The following is a 21861-nucleotide window of genomic DNA, read 5'->3' as shown; positions in this document are numbered from 1 at the left end:
ATTAGTATTTCAGACCAATCACAACTTCTCTAACTCATAATTTCCATCATTGCAAAGGTTGTAATGTTGTGTTATGTTCATGTTATAATACTATAATACCAAGAGAGCGAAATTAAACAGAGAGAGAGAGAGAGTGCCCAAGAGTGTATGTGTGAGAGACAGAGAGAGAGAGAGAGAGAGAGAGAGAGAGAGAGAGAGAGAGAGAGAGAGAGAGAGTGCCCAAGAGTGTATGTGTGAGAGACAGAGAGAGAGAGAGAGAGAGAGAGAGAGAGAGAGAGAGAGAGAGAGAGAGAGAGAGAGAGAGAGTGAGAGAGAGAGAGAGAGAGAGAGGAGTCCAAAAGACAGTCAAGCTCACAGGATGAGACAGTCCCTTGAGTAATCTATTAATCACCATAGAGAAAGCAGCTAAGGGTCCAAACACAGAGGCGGCACCATGACAGTAGCAATAATGGCAACCAGGGACAGTATTTCCACTGCCTGACACTCAGCGCTTCATTTTACAGCCAGTTTGCTTCTGAGGTTCGCGAGACACGTGAAGCTTCGGTTCAAGACGTAATACACATTTCACTAAAACACCATCTCAAGGATTCGTATAATGTACACAAAATATAGTTTGCACTTTGTGTCAGTAGATCAGATAGATACTCCAGTCAGGTCACCTCTGATACAGTACAGCCATCCTGGATTGCTATATAGGAAACAGTAACAATTTTCAGGAATAACTGCTGGTCTTGGATCAATTTTCTGGCCTCAGGCAGGTTTAAAGGAACCTGGTCCTTTTGAATGTGGAATGCTGACTTAGGCTAAGCAAAAATATCACTATAGATTCAGAGGAAACGTCCCCAGCTAAATTTAACATAGTAAGGCTCCGGACATCCAGCCTGCATTGTGTTCTGGATTCAGCTACTAACCAGTCTCAACTATGTAGTCATTGTCTTACACACAGCAAAGCAATAAAACCCCCTCCCACCTCCTGACTGCAGGTACTGGATAAGTACTGATGGTCCCTCCCACCTCCTGACTGCAGGTACTGGATAAGTACTGATGGCCCCTCCCACCTCTTGACTGTAGGTACTGGATAAGTACTGATGGCCCCACCCACCTCCTGATTGCAGGTACTGGATAAGTACTGATGGCCCCTCCCACCTCCTGACTGTAGGTACTGAATAAGTATTGATGGCCCCTCCCATCTCCTGACTGTAGGTACTGGATAAGTATTTTCTTACATGTATGCCACTGGTTATGTTAAATCTTATTTATATTGATATTTTTGGCCTCTCTGCTGTCCAGAAGTCAGTTAAAGCTGAATATCAGGGTTTGTTTTCAATGATGTCTTCCTGATTTCGCTCGGTAACATTAGTTCTGTTCAACTGTGCATGATAGAGACGCTCTGTGGAATACTGCATCCGATTTACTTCATTAGCGCATCATGTATGCAGGTGTCAGCTGTAGGACACATGGCGGTGTGCCATTACTTCCCATGACACTTGCAACACATTAGTCTCTTCTAGTCGCTGGAAAACTACTCACATTAACTGTGAACTGATAAGGAAACAGTGTGGTTCAGTTAACTTAGTCGGCTATGAAAATGATGTAGGTGTATAGCCAACATAGGTTTAGGTATATATAGGTAGAGGTATATATAGGTATATGGCACACACATATATCGGTTTATATAGGTATAGGTATATAGAGGTATATATATATAGAGGTATAAGTATATAGAGGTATAAGTATATATAGGTATAAGTATATATAGGTATATGTATATATGGTATAAGTATATAGAGGTATAAGTATATATAGGTATAGGTATACATATAGGTATAAGTATATAGAGGTATAAGTATATATATGTATAAGTATATAGAGGTATATGTATATATAGGTATAAGTATATAGAGGTATAAGTATATACAGGTATCAGTATATAGAGGTATAAGTATATATAGGTATAAGTATATATAGGTATATGTATATATAGGTATAAGTATATATAGGTATATGTATATATAGGTATAAGTATATAAGAGGTATAAGTATATATAGGTATCAGTATATAGAGGTATATGTATATATAGGTATAAGTATATATAGGTATCAGTATATATAGGTATCAGTATATAGAGGTATATGTATATATAGGTATCAGTATATATAGGTATAAGTATATAGAGGTATAAGTATATATAGGTATCAGTATATATAGGTATAAGTATATAGAGGTATAAGTATATATAGGTATAGGTATATATAGGTATAAGTATATAGAGGTATATGTATATAGAAGTATAAGTATATAGAGGTATATGGCACATACATACGAGTTAGTAATACTATTCTGCAGTCTTACCTGGATGAGGCATAGTTATTGTCTCATTGGAATTACTCGAGCCTACATTGAATATGACTACCGCAGACGCGTTGAGGCTCGCCGCCAGCCGTATTTTCTCCCGGAATGTGCAGTTTCCTCTGGAGATCAGCGCTATCCAGGGGCCGTTTAGAGGGGGCGACGGGAACCTGGTGCTGGGGTCGCACGCCTGCCTGTCCGGGGCAGGCATCAGCACGGACCCCCGGGCCTCTCTTTTCGGGGAGTGTTCACCGTATCGCCCGCACTCCGTCTTGTCCGTTCTGGTTTCCGAAGTGACGGGATCCGCGTAGCTGATGTTGACGAAAGCGGTGTACCACTCCTGTCTGTCGGCCACAGTGAAGTCAAGACAGAGCAGGTGCACACAGCACAAGGACAACAGGTAGGTGTTCAGCACCAGGCTGCGGCAGGTCCGGCTCAGGGACGCTGCCATGTCCAGCCGGAGCTGGTAACCCCTGTGCCAGGACACCCAGTCCACTAATTCTGACTCGAAGACCAGGGGCGAAGAACTACGATCCGCAAAAACTGTTCCAGTCAAAAGATCTTTGTGACACTTTTATCAAAACATGAAAAGCCCCCTTTAATGAAAACCCCCAAACAAATGCTTGATATGAAAAGCGCTGGAGGTTAGCTGAACAGTTCATCAGCCCCCGGCTGGCTTGGCTCACACGACTGATGTTGCCAGTTATTCCGCTCAATCCGAAACAGAACGTAATCCAGGGAAAACATTCACGGGGATTCTGCAGGACATGGCAACCTGCATGGCTCGACTCGCGTGTAAACTCGCGAGTAGGAGCAGGTGCCCTCTTCTGGGGTGGAGTGGCGCGCACGTAAATGCAAAGTTTGGATTTTTTCTAGGGCAGAACTACCAGCACGTCAATGGCCAGTAAAACGCCTTCAAAGACGTAACATTGTAGAAACTCGGAAAGCTTTAATAATAACGTAGCGTCTAAACACTGAGGCACGGCTCACTTAGGAACCATGGTAATAGGAACCATCGTGTTAGCGCTTACATTCTGTCCGGACTTATAACGACGACGCAACTTGCTATCAGCTGGCTACGAGTAAGTGTGGTAAGTCGTGGTGTTCACTGGTGTGTTTAAAATATTTGATACGGTTTATTATTATTATTATTATTGTTATTGTTATTATTATTATTGTTGTTGTTGTTGTTGTTATATGTTTGAAGATGTGTCGTAGGGAGGCTTCCACTGAACATAAGACCACGTTGGTAGTCCGTTCTAGGGTTAGGGATATAGTTATAGTTAGCTGTAGGGATAGGATGGGGTTATGATCATGGCAAATACCCGCTGACTGTTAAAGCGTTAAATCTTTGCCATTCTATCGTGTTAGGGTTATAGTTAGGATCTTGTTAGAAACCCGCTGACTGTTAAAAGCGTGTTTCTCGTTCTAGCCGCGAGCAGAAATATGCGCTATGTTAAACTAACGTGCGCGCTGGTTTAAAGGACTAGGGGAGAAGCTCGGTTGGCCCACCCTAAATAACCCTAACCAACCCTAACCCACACTTACCAACCCTAACCCACACTTACCAACCCTAACCCACCCTAAATAACCCTAACCCACACTTACCAAACCTAACCCACCCTAAATAACCCTAACCCACACTTACCAAACCTAACCCACCCTAAATAACCCTAACCCACACTTACCAAACCTAACCCACCCTAAATAACCCTAACCCACACTTACCAACCCTAACCCACCCTAAATAACCCTAACCCACACTTACCAACCCTAACCCACACTTACCAAACCTAACCCACCCTAAATAACCCTAACCCACACTTACCAAACCTAACCCACCCTAAATAACCCTAACCCACACTTACCAACCCTAACCCACCCTAAATAACCCTAACCCACACTTACCAACCCTAACCCACACTTACCAACCCTAACCCACCCTAAATAACCCTAACCCACACTTACCAACCCTAACCCACCCTAAATAACCCTAACCCACACTTACCAAACCTAACCCACCCTAAATAACCCTAACCCACACTTACCAAACCTAACCCACCCTAAATAACCCTAACCCACACTTACCAAACCTAACCCACCCTAAATAACCCTAACCCACACTTACCAAACCTAACCCACCCTAAATAACCCTAACCCACACTTACCAAACCTAACCCACCCTAAATAACCCTAACCCACACTTACCAAACCTAACCCACCCTAAATAACCCTAACCCACACTTACCAAACCTAACCCACCCTAAATAACCCTAACCCACACTTACCAACCCTAACCCACCCTAAATAACCCTAACCCACACTTACCAACCCTAACCCACCCTAAATAACCCTAACCCACACTTACCAACCCTAACCCACCCTAAATAACCCTAACCCACACTTACCAACCCTAACCCACCCTAAATAACCCTAACCCACACTTACCAACCCTAACCCACCCTAAATAACCCTAACCCACACTTACCAACCCTAACCCACCCTAAATAACCCTAACCAACCCTAGCACACCCTAGAGCACCCTAACCCACCCTAAATAACCCTAACCAACCCTAGCACACCCTAGAGCACCCTAACCCACTCTAGCACACCCTAGCGCACCCTAACCCACCCTAGCACACCCTAGAGCACCCTAACCCGCCCTAGCCAACCCTAGAGCACCCTAACCCGCCCTAGCCAACCCTAGAGCACCCTAACCCGCCCTAGCCAACCCTAGAGCACCCTAACCCGCCCTAGCACACCCTAGAGCACCCTAACCCGCCCTAGAGCACCCTAACCCACTCTAGCACACCCTAGAGCACCCTAACCCACCCTAGCACACCCTAGAGCACCCTAACCCACTCTAGCACACCCTAGAGCACCCTAACCCACTCTAGCTGGGCTCGTTAGGGGTGGTTGCCTGGTCTCCCGTGTGCTGCTGCCTCACCCACATGCTCTCTGTGCAGCTGCGTGCGTTGGAGCTGAAACATGCCGAAGAAGAAGACTGGTGCACGCAAGAAGGCTGAAAATCGGAAGGAGCGAGAGAAACAAAACCGTGCAAACAGAGAGCACGTGGACGTAGCCAAACATCCGTGCAACGTGAGCATGGTGAGTGCCGCTCGCTTGGTTTAAGGCGTGTACAAGCCCACGGTCTTCAAATATAATATTGTACTAAATATTATTTCAGTATTTTTTAAACAGAGGAAACATCCTCTATGTATATAAGAAAACCCAACGATGAATAACTATAGCAAAGTGCTACAGTGTTCAAACCAAATGCTTTTATGTTGCCAGGACTGTGACAAGTGTCTAAGGTGAGCTGCTCCATTTGCTGTCTATCACATTAGAACTGCTGGAGGCACTTCTGCCTTTGTTTCTACTGTTAGTTCAAGCTGTTTTCTGGTTAACATCGTTCAGAATCGTACAGTGGAGCTCACCCCTGGTACCCAGGTTCGTTTTGCAGGGTTTAACATACATTATCCTGTGTTAGACGGCAGAAAAACAGAGCTTTCTGTTACTTCTGTGCTTCAGTGCAGAAGCTTCCCATGTGCGCCCAGTGTGGTAAGTTATAAACACTCTAGATATGTTCAGCACCCCCATAACAGCTTCAGCTTGAATGATACTAGTTTTTATTCTTTGATAATTAGACTCCAAATCAAATTAGGTTAACAGTAACACAATGACACAACACAACTATAGCCATGTACATACAATGTTCAAATGAAGTATCATGAGGCATCTTGTTTAAGTGTGAAAAAACTCGTTATTTTAAGTACTAAAGATGTAATGATATAATGTTTTGGATAAAAAATTAAAAACTGATGATTCAGAATTTAATACCATATTGTATCCTATCTATGTATCCTTGTATAGATAACCTGTTCAATGTGCAAAATTAGTATTATACGACTGACTTTTATTGTAGAAATCATACAGTAATGTGTTACTGTTTTCAAAGGAAAAACAAAGTGCATGAAGTCATCTGACTGTGTGATAAAGCACCCGGGAATTCACAGCACAGGAATGGGAATGGTGGTAAGACATCTATTTATAGTTAATCTCAGCCTGCAGTTTCACTTTTCATCTCTGACATGTCAGGAAAGTGACCCTTTTATGAGAACTGCAAACTGGTCCAAACAGGAAAAATAACATTGCTACAAAAATAGCAGAGCACTGTACATCAATGTCATTGAAATAAAACACATCAGAAGCTTTTACTTTGATCTAAAAAGCAGAACATTAACAGCCTATTGGGACAAAGTTATTCATAATACACAATGCTCTCCTTTTTGTGACCACTAGGGAGCAATATGTGACTTTTGTGAGGCTTGGGTGTGCCATGGGAGGAAGTGTCTGAGTACACATGCCTGTTCCTGTGCCTTGGCTGATGCTGATTGCATTGAATGTGATCGCAGTGTTTGGGAGCACGGTAAAGACCCCTCAGCCTACAGCATGGCCACAAATACAGTAACATTCCTCTAACAAGCTGATACCGAATGGAAATGCATTTGTGTGATAAAATAAACATGAACTGTTTGGTTTATTCGCTGTCCGCTTTTTTGCTGGTGTAATGTTTAGTCATTTTATGTGTCGCAGGCGGCCGCATCTTCCGCTGCTCCTTCTGTCACAGTTTCCTGTGTGAAGACGACCAGTTTGAGCACCAGGCCAGCTGCCAGGTGCTGGAGGCAGAGACCTTTAAATGTGAGTCTCCGGACGTCTACAGCAAAAGCCTAATTTTGTCTTTCCAAAGCCTTTAGTTTTAGGTTTAGTTTTTTTCTAAAATAGGAAGTATGTTCCTGTTTTAGGTGTTTCATGCAACCGACTTGGACAGCACTCTTGTCTGAGATGCAAGGTGAGGGACAGAATTTGCCTTCTTTTGTCCTTGACAATGTTGTATTAAACACAGTCTGCTTGCAGAAGCCGCTAGAGGGACTTAGGAGCACTGCTGCCGTAACCTATAACTTCTACGGTAACGTCTGATCTGCACTTCCCGTCTTTGTAGGCCTGCTTTTGTGACGAGCATGCTCGAAGCAAAGTCTTTAAGCAAGAGAGGGGCAAGGCACCTCCGTGTCCGAAGTGCGGCCACCGAACACAGGAGACTAAAGACCTCAGCATGTCCAGTGAGTCTGTGATGCAGCGTGCAGCCATAAAGACCTGCGTTCTAGACGTGCAGCTGTTTGTTACTGTCTCTTCTGCACTTAATGGTGTTCTTGTTTGGCTCGTGTGCAGCTCGCACTCACAAATTTGGCCGACAGAGCGGAGCTGACGAGGATGGTGATTATGGAGCATCAGGATACAATTCCTACTGGAAAAGCCTTGGCTCTGGAGGAGGAGCAGATCAGGAAGATGAGGAAGACTATGATGACTATGAAGATGATGAGGAGGAGGAGGAGGAGGAAGAGGAGGAATCTGAGGATGAAGAGGCAGAAGTGACAGATACATTTAACAGTCTGAGTCTTGGTGCGAGTTCATCAAGTGGGAACAACTGAAGTAAAGCTTAATTCTAAAACTAAGCAAACCTACTCCTCTGGTTGGTTTTGTCAATAAAAATGCTGCACCATAAATACAAAGCTTCTAAACATTGACTTAAGTGTTTCTCATTAGGATTGGCAGTTCAGCAGAAAGTGTGAATTATGTTTTGGAAGGATTTCATCCAGCGAGGGATACGTGGAGTTGATCTGCGTTGGTGCTGGAGCTCTGTCTTAACTCATTCTGGTGGAACCAAGCCTCTGAGAATTTTTTTATTTTTTATTATTATTATTTTCAGATTGGGCTTAGAATGATCTCTGTAAAGCACACATGAGTTGAACTGTATAACTGCTAAAATCTTCATGGTAAAGACTGAGCCCATGAAGCACACATTATTAAAACCTATTAAAATAAAGGAGGCTGTTGTAGTTGATTTGTTCTACGAGTTTGCATTCGTTGGCCACGTTTGCTTTTCCAGATGAAACGTTTATGTAATGAACTGGTTCGGTTCGGGTTTCCTATTTAAAATGCATTCAGCTGAATGCGCTCAAAAATAAAGGTGCCTTTCTCTCCTGGTGCCAGCAGCGTCTCCTCTGATTCAGCACACTGAGCGCCTGTGCAAAGTCGAGTCTCGTGGCCACGTCGAGCTTCTCCAGAGCCTCATGCCGGAAAAGTGAAAGTTCTCGCGTCGCAGGAATTCGAGCGGGTGGGGTAAATACTTCGTAGGGGGCGGGGCGGGCGGGTAGGGGGTAGGAATTCGGACGGGTTGGGTAATTACTCCGTTGGGGGTTGGGTTAGGACGTCAGTCGGGTGGGGTAAGTACTCCGTACAGGGTGGGTTAGGAAGTCAGGCGGGTGGGGTAAGTACTCCGTAGGGGGTGGGTTAGGAAGTCAGTTGGGTGGGGAAGTACTCCGTAGAGGGTGGGTTAGGAAGTCGGGTGGGGTAAGTACTGCGTGGGAGGGGGAATACTCCGTCCTCTGAGTGTTGACGTGTTTGTGACCCTGGAGCGGAGATGCCTTCATGGAAACGTCATACCTCATGGCTCCACTGAAGAGGTGAGACATTTTCTACCAGGGAGTCACTCGACGGATTTACATTACATATTCTATTACATGTTTTTATGTTGGACTTTGATATGATGAAGAAATGTGAACTGGAACTGGACTCGTGTTTGTATGGCCACCCAACCATTTTGTGCAGATGAAAACTCTTTTGATCCGTTTCCTAATTTTGGCTTTTGGAGTTTGGAATAAATCCCCCAAACACAGATCAAAGGTAGGAAAACTCCACGTTTGCGCTGTAGGTAGCGGCGTCGAGCAGTTCGCTTTTTTGGCAAAAAGCTGCACAGAGCTGTCTGTTGTATGCCAGCCGTAGCAGAGCTACACATAAATTGCGCTGGTAAGAAAATGTACATGTTTTTAAAAGGTTTACCGTGTAGGTAGATAGGTTTCTATCTGCACCTAATCAGGCTGCTACAGGTGAGCGGCTCCAGCCTCAGCTGACATGTGTTTGTGTTTATGTGGTCATATGTTCATGTGTTCATATGTTCATGTGTTCGTGTTTATATGTTCATGTATTTGTGTTCATATGTTCATGTGTTTATATGTTCATGTGTTCATGTGTTTGTGTTTATAAGGTTCATGTTTGTGTTCATATGTTCATGTGTTCATGTTTGTGTTCATATGTTCATGTGTTCATGTTTGTGTTCATATGTTCATATGTTCATGTGTTCATATGTTCATGTGTTCATATGTTCGTGTTCATATGTTCATGTGTTCATATGTTCACGTGTTTATATGTTCATGTGTTTGTGTTCGTGTTTGTGTTCGTGTTCGTGTTTGTGTTCATGTGTTCATGTTTGTGTTCATATGTTCATGTGTTTATATGTTCGTGTTTATATGTTCATATGTTCATGTGTTTATATGTTCATGTGATCGTGTTCGTGTTTATATGTTCATGTGTTCATGTGTTCATGTTTGTGTTCATATGTTCGTGTTTATATGTTCATGTGTTCATGTGTTCGTGTTTGAGGTTCATATGTTCATGTGTTCGTGTTTATATGTTCATGTGTTTGTGTTTGTGTTCATATGTTCATGTGTTCGTGTTTGTGTTCATATGTTCATGTGTTTATATGTTCATGTGTTCGTGTTTGTGTTCATATGTTCATGTGTTTATATGTTCATGTGTTCATATGTTCACGTGTTTATATGTTCATGTGTTTGTGTTCGTGTTTGTGTTCATGTGTTTGTGTTCATGTGTTCATGTGTTCATGTGTTTATATGTTCGTGTTTATATGTTCATGTGTTCATATGTTCATGTGTTTATATGTTCATGTGTTCGTGTTCGTGTTTATATGTTCATGTGTTTGTGTTCATGTGTTCATGTTTGTGTTCATGTGTTCGTGTTTGAGGTTCATATGTTCATGTGTTCGTGTTTATATGTTCATGTGTTTGTGTTTGTGTTCATATGTTCATGTTTGTGTTCATATGTTCATGTGTTTATATGTTCATGTGTTCATATGTTCACGTGTTTATATGTTCATGTGTTTGTGTTCGTGTTTGTGTTCATGTGTTTGTGTTCATGTGTTCATGTGTTCATGTGTTTATATGTTCGTGTTTATATGTTCATGTGTTCATATGTTCATGTGTTTATATGTTCATGTGTTCGTGTTCGTGTTTATATGTTCATGTGTTTGTGTTTGTGTTCATATGTTCATGTTTGTGTTCATGTGTTCGTGTTTGAGGTTCATATGTTCATGTGTTCGTGTTTATATGTTCATGTGTTTGTGTTTGTGTTCATATGTTCATGTTTGTGTTCATATGTTCATGTGTTTATATGTTCATGTGTTCATATGTTCACGTGTTTATATGTTCATGTGTTTGTGTTCGTGTTTATATGTTCATGTGTTTGTGTTTATATGTTCGTGTTCATGTGTTCGTGTTTATATGTTCATGTATTTGTGTTCATATGTTTGTGTTTATAAGGTTCATATGTTCATGTGTTTATATGTTCATGTATTTGTGTTTATAAGGTTCATATGTTCATGTGTTCATGTGTTCGTGTTTATATGTTCATGTGTTTGTGTGTTCATTTCCATCTTATGTTCGTTGCAGTAGGATATTTATTTTCTAAGCAAGCCCATGTAGCCCATTTCAAAACTTAGGCGTGTTTTTCCACCATCGACACTTTCTGTTTCGATACGGGCGAGGGACCTCCGGGTGCACACGACACCACCAAGTGGCCGCTAAGCCACCCGAAATTGCACGCGCTGGCAAGTTTCACTTCCCTGTTTGATTTGACACGTGCCGCATGATTAACAGCGTTGTGTTTTTCATGAACGAGCTGCCTACAGATTCCTGACGACGGCGGGCATGCAGTTATTCACGTTATTGAGACAGTTTGGTCTGAGGCTCCTGCAAGACTTCAGTCACCCAGAAAAGTTATTCTTGCTTTATGGGAACATATAGATCATGAGCTTGCTGTCTCAGAATAACTCATGGGCAACATGAACCTCTTTCAGTCCTTGTGCAAATTTATTTAGGTACTGGTAGTGCCTGCCATCCCACCAACTATCAAATAAGACACATTCAGGTTTTGGTTTTTGTAGGAATGAACAAGCGTTTTAAAAATGTCCTCATGAAATACAATACAGGACATCAAACACTAAGAAAAGTCCTAAAATAACAATGAACATATCAAAGATAAACAGCAAAAGGTGACAACACCTACTGGTCCTCAATCAAACTTCAATCTTTATATATGAAAGACTGGGGAGCTTTTATTGGTAAATCTATTATCCCAGAGAGGTTAACCCTAAAATAACCCCTAAAGCATGATATACAGTTACCATAAATAATGAAGAGGTTCAAAGTAAAGTTTACAGGGGCAACACTAATTGAATACATTACCATTTTTCAGGGTTTTTTGTTCATACAACATGAGCATGGGTTTTTCACTAAGCCGTTCAGATTTGGCTCCCCTGACTAGGCCAGCAGTTGACTCATACTGTCCAATGTGTGTATCTTCACCCGAGACTCTACCCATGGCTCCACCGTTGTGAAGGTGTGTCACACCTGCCTTTGTGAACTACCTTCATGAAGGTGCATCAGACCATTATATCAAAGCCAAGAGCTACGCATCGATACACACATGTACAGTAGAATGAAATTTTTCTCTTCACATATTTACACCACATATGTGGTGTCTGTTGTTGTCCAGAGGAGGATGGACTCCCCTTTGAATCTTGGATCGTCTCCAGGTTTCTTCCTCGTGCTCTAGGTAGTTTTTCCTCACCACTGTCGCCCTTGGCTTGCTCACTGGGGGCTTGGACTTGGACATTTGTAAAGCTGCATTATGACAACATCTGTTGTAAAAAGCACTATAGAGATAAATGTGAAATATTTCAGCTTTTTTGTGAGCTGGGGTCAGAGCACAGGGTCAGCCACTGTATGACCTAAGAGTGTTAACAGTCCACAGTTCTCTCCACTAGGCTAGCGCTGCCCCTTCACACTGCTCTGTCCTCGGCTGCATAGACCAGACACTTTATCATGTTTTCAGCCGTCAGCCTTGGAGGACAGAAGGGCTGTCCTCTGACAGTAATGTCCCAGCTAAAGTCGCAAAAACCCGTATGTGTGCGCTTTCCATGTTGGGTCCGCCTGCTTTTACAAACTGGGTCAGTACAAGGCAGTTCTGGCAATGAAACCTTTACTATAGAGGGATCAATACCAACTATACATGCAAAACTGCAGATGAGGGAAATATAAGTATGTTTTAAAAAATGATGCTGTGGACGTTTAGCACTGACTAGCTAACGCTGACAGCTGGGGTAGGATTGCGAGCTAGCTAATACGTTAGCTTTACGTAATTGCTGGTGGTCGGCTACCTAACTACAGTGTTCAAGCTTGGGTTTTGGCTACTGGTCTGGGGGGAATAGCTTGTGATTATGTTACTTGTACGTAAACACAGTAGCTGTATACACACTCAGTCACTACAGTAACTAGATGCTTCCGGTGCAGCCCCTATGTTACATTAACTGCCTAAAATTGGAAGATTCAATTATTTAACCTTTTCCTCCTAAATGTTATAATGTATATTAACTACTAAATAATAGTTCGTTAGTTAATAATAGGTGTGCATTTTAAGTAGATTTAAAAATTATGCCAATGATATCAAAAGCATGAACCTTACACTGAATAAACCCTTTTAAATGTCATTCGTTATTTAACTCTCATGATTAGCATATGTCCCAGAACAAAGCCTGTTAGAATCTAACCTCTAGGTATTATTACTATTAATGCCATAAACATTGTAACTTTTCTACAGTTAGAGGTAATCATTTGTAAATAATAATAAATAATCAGTAAAGGCGTTTCCACAAATCCTTCAGCTTGCCTTTGCTGTTTCTTTCGCCGGGTCCTGACTGTCGATGGTGGAGTTGGAGCTCGCATAGCGTAGCGAGTGGCCAGTGCACAGAGTCACTCAAAACGTCAGAGCCTAGCGTCATGGTGGAACAGTCCAGCAGCACGTGTCGTTCATTAACAAGGGAACTGCCGACAGCCAGCGCGGGCCGAACCTCCTCTGGACCTTTGCTATGTTTGTGTTGTATTTCGGCTAAATGTGCCACCAAGAGCCATGAATGTATCACCACGTTCGGGTTTCTCAAACGTGTGCTTTGATCTCTTGCAGAGAACCTTGAGATGTGTTTGTGTCCTCTGGTGTTTTGACAGTAACCTGGAGTGCCATCTGAAATTCGAGGTTTGGAATTCTTTCTTAATTCTGAGGTATTTCACTTTAAAACATAAGACTTTGCATATGTTCCAGAGTTATAAATGACGGTGAGGGCCAGTGTACATTGGGCAGAAACACAGACAACATGTAGCCTGATTTTATAGGCTTATAAATGCATATAAAAGGGTTTTCTTGGGTTAATTTAGTTTATTTAAGCATATATGGTTTTAATTTACTGCCAGAATGGGACATGACAAATCTTTTTAGCTCTCACAGATTACATTTGCTTTCATTTCAAGAAATCTTTGAAAACAAATTATTCTGCTGTTGCCCAGAAGTGCTTTGCTTTATTTGAAGAATGTTCGTCCGTGCCCAGATTTACAATGTGGGAGCAGTCGTTCAGTTTCAGTTTGTTTTCCCTACTTCCAGGTATTTTTCGTCATATATGGCTTCTTTTGAATATTTCCATCAGTTCATGTTGCTACATCTATTTCCACCATTGTTTGCTACATCTACATCACTTTCTAATCGCCATTTGCAGTTGGTACAGCGTATTGATCTGGAGGTCCTGTGTGTACATAGTAGAGCTGGTACAGCGTACAAAACAGAGAGGATGCTGTGCTATCAGTGACAGACTAGAAGCATGCCCGCATGCTGTGTTCTACATCAAAAACGTTCAAACCATTTCAACTGCTGGTGTTCCTGATTCTGATGTAGAGGTACATCAACAAATAAGAAAAAGAACGGGAATGTGCAAATAGAAGGCAGATTTAAGATGGAGGAAAGGTAGAGGAAAGATGGAGGAGAAGGTATTCTGCACATTATAGTCCTTCCCTGTTCTACTCATTATAGTTTCTGGCCTTTCATTGGTTGATTGGATGACTACGTAGTTCTGTCCACTGATTGGATGTCGGGTTAATTGCACGTCGGTGATGGTGTCTTCTTGCTGAGTTCTTGTATAAATCTTTTTACCATGTCTGCTGTGTTTTACTCTCATCTTGAGCACTTTGTACTTTAGGACAATGTTGCAGCTATAATGCATTTCTTTTGATATCTCTGCTTTGGACATATTTGTGGCCAGTTTGGAACTTTTGCCTTTTGGTGTGTGTGTGTGTGTGTGTGTGTGTGTGTGTGTGTGTGTGCGTGTGCATGTGTGTGTGTGTGTCATTCCATTCCATTATATGCTACATTAAATGTATGCTATTCTAATTGTAGTTTTGCCATTTGTTTTTGTTCAGTCCTTTTAATGTGGTTTTAGCTTCTCTGGTTTTGGCTACATTGCCAGCAAGTTGTAGCCTCTAAAACCTGCAACATGTTTACTAGCATGCCAGCTAGACAAGTGTTTCGCCAACAAACTGAAGAATGCTGGCTAAACACGGAGAAACGTAAAAGCTTGATGGTCGTCTTAATGCGGTGCAGCGTCAGAGAGTACTTTGTTGTTGTTGTTTATGTAACTAATGGTTTATGCTGTGATTCCCATTGGCAGTTTGGTTTGTTCTGCATCCAAGTCAGAGCTGACTTCAGATCAGTTTTATTAGCGCTTTTGCACGAGAGGGATTCACAGCTTCACGAAAGAGGACGTCATGTGGATGTCTTTTGAAGTCCTTAGAAACATCCCTCCATCAAACTGGCTTGTAGGCCAAATGATAAGAACCACTGGGACAAAGACCTCATTTTTGTATAGATGGGCACATCTTAAAAAAACTTAACTAAAAGGACATAATAAATATTGACTAATCGTCTTTAGTTAATCCTTAAGCGAGTTAAATTTCATTATTGTCTCTGACGGATGGGAGTAGTAAAGGAAATAAACTTTATCAAAAGTAATAATGAAATATACAGAAATAAATATCTAACTTGGTTATTGTCACAGTTTCCCTCTGCATTGTTCTCATAGCAGTGTCTGCCATATGGTTTTGTTTTGTTTTCTTTCTCTAGCTTTGTCCCCTGTCTTGTGAGGCCCTGCCCCATATTGGTTTCAGCTTCGCTAACTCCCAGCAGTTTGATCATGAACTCTCTAAAGGCTCCTGATTTTCGATTTGCTCACAGCACTGTGGGCAGCGGAACCTGAGCTCGTACTGTATCTGTCCTGTCCTGCTCCGTAATCACCAGGATAATTAACAAACTATCCAGTGATTGCATGCCATGGAGCCTCAAAATAGCACTTGCACAAGTACGTAAAATCTGGTCTCCTAGTTTAGGAGAACTTCAGAGAAATCCAGGAAGGAATTTTGAAAACAATGATCCCTTGACTTCTCACAACACCAGGGATATGAATTTGATATTTGATATTGCCTTTGTATCAGTGTTGGTACTTGGAAACTTGGAAACTTGGGCTGCGTCAGTGAAGAATTCTTGGCCTCCAGGGGTGTGTGTGTGTGTGTGTGTGTGTGTGTGTGTGTGTGTGTGTGTGTGTGTGTGTGTGTGTGTGTGTGTGTGTGTGTGTGTGTACCGAGTCTTATCCAGTTTAAAGGATAAGTGTGATTACAAATATGTTTAGCAGTGCATGGCACTTGAAAATCAGATTCTTCTATTTTGACAGGGCTGTTTTGACACAAGCTTTGTCCTACTTGGCACATTGTGTAACACTTACGTCAACTAACATAATCTACATACCTGCTATAAAAGCTTAACCATGTGAGTAGCAGTACTTGAGCTTACGGAGCATGAGCTCCGTACCTAGCTAGCACACATCTAACATCTAAGTAAATTCACATCTAACCTGAGCTATCAGTTAAAGAACGGCAATATTTGCTCAGACATTAACTGGTTAATATTAGTTTAATTTGCATGCTAGCCATTAAACTTGACTGAACTACCATGAAACTCTGATGGGCATTTAAACCACCACCACACACACACACACACACACACACACACACACACACACACATAGGTGAAAAAGATACCAGGTGAGTAACTACAGGTTACTATAGTAAGAGATGTAGAGATATTCAACATTGTAATAAAGTACACAGAGTTTCCAGAGGAACAGGACATTTCGAACAGAGGGCCTTCATCAACTGTGCAAGCAAAGTACTTTATATATATACAATATTTTTAAAAATTGCAAACACTGATATTATGAGATTCTTTCTTTGTATGTAATGTAATTTAGTCACATGTATTTATTGTCAAAATTAGTGGTTTCCCATCACCTCTTTCTGCCACCTCTGCTACATTCCATGGTGTGGCTCATTGTGACATGACACCTCCTCTGTTTACGTGGTTTCCATGTACACAGTGTGTTTGAGGTTCATTCTCACTGGTTCAGTATTGAAGGACATTGTTAAGTTAATAATTCTCCTAATCCATGTACCACTGGTCAGACAGTCTAAGGAATGTAGGCAATGTCTACAACAAGAACTAAACCCGCTAATGTCAGCTTTACGCCACTCTGCGAACCTCACCGAGGCTGTGAGACACGTACAGACTTCAAACTCGTCTGTTTTGCAGCTTGTCCAGCACTCACTGTGTTTTCGTATCAGGGACAGACTTACAGTGCATCTTGGATCTGATCTGTATTATTTGTTATTAATTATATTTATTTAAATGACCTTTTATCTCTATTTAATTTTTAAAAATTAAAACATTTAAAATGTTTCAATTTTCATCTTATATCCTTTCATGTGTGGTGGAATTTTGAACAAACAGCAAGTCAGACGTGATTAAGAGAGTCATTTAATAACGAAAAGAGGACACACAAAACACAGCTGTGTGACAGCTAATGCTCGAAAGCCAAAGCTCTAAAGGGGTAGACTGACTACTCCTTATATCTAAACTTCAACCCCCTCCCCAGGGAGGGGGTGCTCTGTGATCTTGTTTACGCACTCCCTGCTCCATTTGGTGATGAACCATTTGGTGATATGCCAGGACTCTTCAGAGGACAGACACCATTTGCAAGAAAACAAAAGCCTAATCCCTCTTTATGACCCCTGCAGGTCACATCCATTCATAAAGCAACATTCCCACAGTCATTTGTTCACACAATATACAGAGACAGAGTGTGCAGACTAAACCATTCATATAGGATTATATGATGGAAAGGATTAACATGATTATATATGAATCATTACATATGAATCACAAGATAATACATGATCAAATAATATTTTCCATCACACATGTATCTTTCCTCTTTTAATTCACTTTTAATATCTTTTTATTGAATTTATTTTCTATTTAAAGCCTTATTTAACTTTATTAAAATAAAATTGTTTTTGTAAGATCTTTTGTTTAACAATGTTTGTCTCTCGGGATGTAATATTCGATTACATTCTCTAGATGTAATAAATTTTATTTAAATTCTTCTTTATGTCTGTGTGAAGCATTGTGAGTTGCCACTGCAAATATAAAGTGCTGTACAGATAAACCTACCTTGCCATAAAGTTATAGACAAAGAATGTTTAAGTGCTTGGAGCTCCCAGTGAACAGAGATGGATTACATTTGTGGAAACGGAAAGTGTATCATCCCACACAGGCACTGGGATTAGAGTTGGAGTGCACCAGTCAGTGGTCTCAGGATCTGTGCATCCATCGGGCTTGATTGAGGGTGTGGCTATAGAAAACCCAATACTGAATTAAAAACCACATCAATGCGCATCAGGCGTTTGACACAAAGCATCATAGTGACCACATGATATAAATGACATAAAGCTAGGGGCAGTAGTGTCTCAGTGGTCAAGCTACTGGACTAGTGATCAAAGGGTTGCTGGTTCAAGCCCCACCATTGCCACTGTTGGGTCCCTGACGAAGACCCTTAACCCTCAATTACTGAAGTTCTACTCAGTCTTAATTGTAGGTTGCTTTGGATAAGTGTCAGCCTGAGATGTAAGAGATTTGCCCTCTCTGTGTGGTCTCCTTTTCCCTCAGACTCAGGTCCTCTCTCAGAGGTCTGGGAGTCCTGTGTAGTATCTTGGCTGTACCCACGATCTGGACGGAGATCTCGGAAGTTGTTTCTGGGATCTGTTGAAGTCATTCTCTCAGTGTGGGGGTCACAGCCCCTAGAGCTTTGATTACCATGGGAACCATAGATGCCTTTGCCTTCCACATCTTCTCCAGCTCTTCTCTCTGATCTCCTATTTCATTCTTCTTGTGTTCCTTGTTCCTGATGTTGGTATCATTCAGGATTGCCACATGTTTCAATACGACCCTCTTCTGCTGTTTGTCCACCACTTCTCTGTCCGGTTGGTTATCTATTACCATCTTGTCTGTCTGTATCTGGAGGTCCACAGGCTCTTAGCTTGGTCATTCTCCACCACCTTCAGGGGTGTATCCCACTTTGACCTTGGAACTTCCAGCCTGTAATCAGCACAGATGTTTCTGTACACTATGCCAGCCACTTGGTTTTTTGAAAGTTAAAGGGATGTAGAGAGCATTTACATATATGACCTAAACCACTCAATTCTCATGATGGATTCAGTACTCAGACATAAAAAAACAAATAATATCAGCCATAATTTTAATGACTATAACTACATGTTGAATATAATGTTTCATGTTCTTTCCATGTCAGGTATTTTGTAAAGTGTATTTCTCTGTGTCTTCAGCTGTCTGAGTGTGATGCTGACCAGTGTCCACGCTCACGACAAGCAGAGCCTGATAGAGCTCCAGGACCTTCTGAAGAGAAATAAACCCAAGATTATTGTAAGACCCCATGTGTACCATATGACTGCTTTAATGACCGTCGTAAAGATCACACTTACTGTTTTAATGACCATTGTAAAGATCACACTCTGCTTTAATGACCGTCGTAAAGATCACGCTTACTCTACTTTAATGACCATTGTAAAGATCACGCTTACTCTGCTTTAATGACCGTCGTAAAGATCACGCTTACTCTGCTTTAATGACCATTGTAAAGATCACACTTACTGCTTTAATGACCGTCGTAAAGCTCACACTATGCTTTAATGTCCGTCATAAAGATCACACTTAACCTACCTTTACCTATGTGTTAATTGTAAATTGAGGTTCAATTCAAAACACAGGAGCTTATTTTTAATGTTTTGTACTTTTAATTGTAATTGTAATGTTCCCATGTTTTATACTTTGTATAAATTTACTCGGCCTCTGTCAAATACGTACCATTAAAATGTTATAAGTCATCTCACAGTTTGCCTTTGTTTATTTCTTAAATTGATATTTTTTAGAACTCAGATGCCCTCTTGTATACACCACCTGCTAATGTTAATGTAAGTTTGTTACAATCTTTACATCTTATTTTTCTTAACCATATACTTTAGAATATACAACAAGGGAACTGAATTAGATTTGTGGAATCTATTTATGTGTCCTTGTCAGAGTAAAGGGCATGTTACATTAATGTGTTTGGCCAGATAAATACTAATATTACTGTGACATCCTATTAACGCTGATCTCTCTCTATCTGAAGAGCTGCACTCGATCATTAATGTACTGCTATCTGCTGGAGTTGAATGTTGTCTTTCATGAAATGGATTTTTACCGCGACCCCAATAACACACCCGTATACTACATGAAAGAGAATTACTCCTCTCTTATCTATGTAAGTACACTGCAGAGCTTTATTTGGTATTGTTGCCTGGATATCTTTTCATCATGAAGCTGTATAACTAGCCTAGTTAAATAGTTAAGATGTGGGTTTAAAGCTATACAGTTAAATATAGACTATTGGCTGTGAGATTAAATCAGGTATCTTGATTTAACACTAGTTTAATTGGATTTGTGAAATCAATTTGCAGGTTTTATGCAATTTTATCACCCCAGTAATGGATGTGTTGGGTTAATTTACACTGGTTTTCTAGGAATGCCAAGAGAAGCTGTGTCAGCAGTGTGAAGAATACCCCCAGAGGAACACAACGGAGTTCTGTGAAAAGATGGAAGAATTTATTTTGAAATTGTTAAGTATGACTGTTACTGACTGTCAATGACACACTAATTTTATATCACAGCCAATATGTAAATAAGCTCACTGTTATTTCTTTTAACATGTATTCAATTGATATATTCAGGTTTATTGAAACTATAAATGTATTGATGTTAATATTTATGAACATAAAGGGATGTAGTGTACAGTTAAAGTTATTTCTAGCTTCAGATCAAATATATTTTGTTCCGTGTTTATTGCTTCAAATGTTTCTTTTCTATTGTGTTTATTATCCCTACCAAATGTTTTTTGTTTTGTTCTCTGAATGTAGTGCAAATAAGAACAGTTGAAGAACAGAACATGAGACAGACGAGAAGTTTGAGGAGGTTGAGGTGTAGGACACAGTTCTCTCAGTTTTAGTAAAGATGATTCTGTCTCATCCTGAACCAAACATGACTGTCCATGACAAATCCCCTTTGCCAGTGTTGGACAATTTAACTCTATCATAAGTAAAACATTCCCAGTGTTTATTCAGTTTGTGTAAACGCAGTATAACATTGTGTCTTCGTAAACTTATCTGGGTTGACTGTAGCTTTTGTCAGGTTAAGCGCTATTTGTCTCACTGAAAATGTGTTTGCCTAAGACGTAAAGGAAGCTTTGGATAGAGAGAAAGTAGAGGCTTTGCATTAAAATAGCTACATACTGTCAGACTTGTACATAACTGTAACCTTAACAGATATTAACTGTTGGTGGATATATTTTTTAAATGAAATGAGTTTTGTGTAAAAAAAAAAAAAAAAAAAAAAAAATCATTATAGGGGAAATTTTCAGTGTTTTCTTTTTTTTTTTTTCAGTTTTATGTAAACGTTTTGCAATAATTCCGAAATAGCTGTTTTATGCCACTATTTCTGGTCTGTTCCTAGAAATTAAGCACAACTATGGACTGATGTGCAGTGTTTTCTGTATTCTGTGAACCCAGACAGGGTTCCCTATAGGCTGCACCAGAACCAGGGCATGACTGATCCACTCAAGGCCTCTTACGTTTCTCTAGACCATCAGGCAGTGATCCAGTCAGAGAAGAACATGATCAGTCTCCTGATGCAACACGGGATCCAGGACAGGACGTTTTTGAATGGTCATCTGAATTAAATTAAAATAGACTGGTTGTGATCTGAAAAGAGTTTAAGACAATCCAACTGAAATGCGATACAATGTGTTACAAGACCTGTGCACGTCAACATGACCATTCATGTTCTGTGAGTACACTCCTGATGTTATTTTATGTATTTATAATGCAAATCATTTTGTACTGTGTATGTCACATTAAAAGCCAACGCATGTGATCCCTAACGTGTGGTTCCTGGCCATTGCTCCTGTGAACGTCGGAGTCACAGGGTACTGAATGAACAAAAGCAATCCAACAACCTCTGGTTCTGTACATTCTCATAACTTACACTGGGCTGTATGA

At 40.9% G+C, this 21861-nt stretch overlaps 3 protein-coding genes across 8 annotated transcripts in view; 2 read left to right on the top strand and 1 right to left on the bottom strand.

The window, feature by feature from the left end:
* Positions 1 to 3223, bottom strand: part of rnf150a (ring finger protein 150a) — a 29765-nt gene extending 26542 nt beyond the window's left edge. The window contains exon 1 of one of the 2 annotated variants that reach the window (XM_081724542.1): positions 2354 to 3223. In XM_081724542.1, coding sequence (XP_081580668.1) covers positions 2354 to 2801 — 448 coding nt within the window. In that variant the 5' untranslated portion in view covers positions 2802 to 3223. The remainder of the gene's footprint in view (positions 1 to 2353) is intronic. The other variant, XM_035531646.2, reaches the window with a different exon arrangement.
* On the top strand, positions 2611 to 8234 carry znf330 (zinc finger protein 330). Of its 4 annotated transcripts, none has more exons than XM_027032395.3 (10): positions 2611 to 2750; positions 5317 to 5458; positions 5645 to 5664; positions 5841 to 5911; positions 6309 to 6385; positions 6653 to 6779; positions 6947 to 7051; positions 7156 to 7202; positions 7353 to 7470; positions 7580 to 8234. In XM_027032395.3, the coding sequence occupies exons 2-10, from the start codon at positions 5339 to 5341 to the stop codon at positions 7837 to 7839; spliced, it is 945 nt and encodes a 314-aa protein (XP_026888196.2). In that variant the 5' UTR covers positions 2611 to 2750; positions 5317 to 5338; the 3' UTR covers positions 7840 to 8234. The 4 variants fall into 4 exon arrangements, with proteins under 4 accessions (XP_026888196.2, XP_026888197.2, XP_035387540.1 ...); XM_027032396.3 differs by lacking the exon at positions 2611 to 2750 and adding an exon at positions 3286 to 3432; XM_035531647.2 differs by lacking the exon at positions 2611 to 2750 and adding an exon at positions 3298 to 3441.
* A 646-nt stretch (positions 8235 to 8880) lies between these two features.
* On the top strand, positions 8881 to 21736 carry il15 (interleukin 15). Of its 2 annotated transcripts, none has more exons than XM_081724519.1 (7): positions 8881 to 9094; positions 13505 to 13599; positions 19096 to 19192; positions 19699 to 19740; positions 19941 to 20072; positions 20332 to 20426; positions 21377 to 21736. In XM_081724519.1, the coding sequence occupies exons 1-7, from the start codon at positions 9020 to 9022 to the stop codon at positions 21540 to 21542; spliced, it is 702 nt and encodes a 233-aa protein (XP_081580645.1). In that variant the 5' UTR covers positions 8881 to 9019; the 3' UTR covers positions 21543 to 21736. The 2 variants fall into 2 exon arrangements, with proteins under 2 accessions (XP_081580645.1, XP_081580646.1); XM_081724520.1 differs by having other exon boundaries at positions 21373 to 21527.
* Positions 21737 to 21861: the final 125 nt, after the last annotated feature.

This window comes from Electrophorus electricus, chromosome 12 (assembly GCF_041902795.1).
Source record: "Electrophorus electricus isolate QZ-2024a chromosome 12, ASM4190279v1, whole genome shotgun sequence".
NCBI lineage: Eukaryota > Metazoa > Chordata > Actinopteri > Gymnotiformes > Gymnotidae > Electrophorus > Electrophorus electricus.
The sequence above is the reverse complement of the archived record's forward strand: the minus strand, read 5'-3'. Positions and strand labels throughout refer to the sequence as shown.

What these genes read in the sequence shown, in the direction of transcription:
- znf330 (XM_027032395.3), top strand. Translation starts at nt 5,339, where the DNA reads ATGCCGAAGAAGAAGACTGGTGCACGCAAGAAGGCTGAAAATCGGAAG. An exon ending in TCGCAGTGTTTGGGAGCACG is followed by an intron (nt 6,780 to 6,946) that starts GTAAAGACCCCT and finishes TATGTGTCGCAG; the next exon opens with GCGGCCGCATCTTCCGCTGC. An exon ending in GGAGGCAGAGACCTTTAAAT is followed by an intron (nt 7,052 to 7,155) that starts GTGAGTCTCCGG and finishes TTCCTGTTTTAG; the next exon opens with GTGTTTCATGCAACCGACTT.
- il15 (XM_081724519.1), top strand. Translation starts at nt 9,020, where the DNA reads ATGAAAACTCTTTTGATCCGTTTCCTAATTTTGGCTTTTGGAGTTTGG. An exon ending in CACCACCTGCTAATGTTAAT is followed by an intron (nt 19,741 to 19,940) that starts GTAAGTTTGTTA and finishes CTCTATCTGAAG; the next exon opens with AGCTGCACTCGATCATTAAT. An exon ending in ATTACTCCTCTCTTATCTAT is followed by an intron (nt 20,073 to 20,331) that starts GTAAGTACACTG and finishes CTGGTTTTCTAG; the next exon opens with GAATGCCAAGAGAAGCTGTG.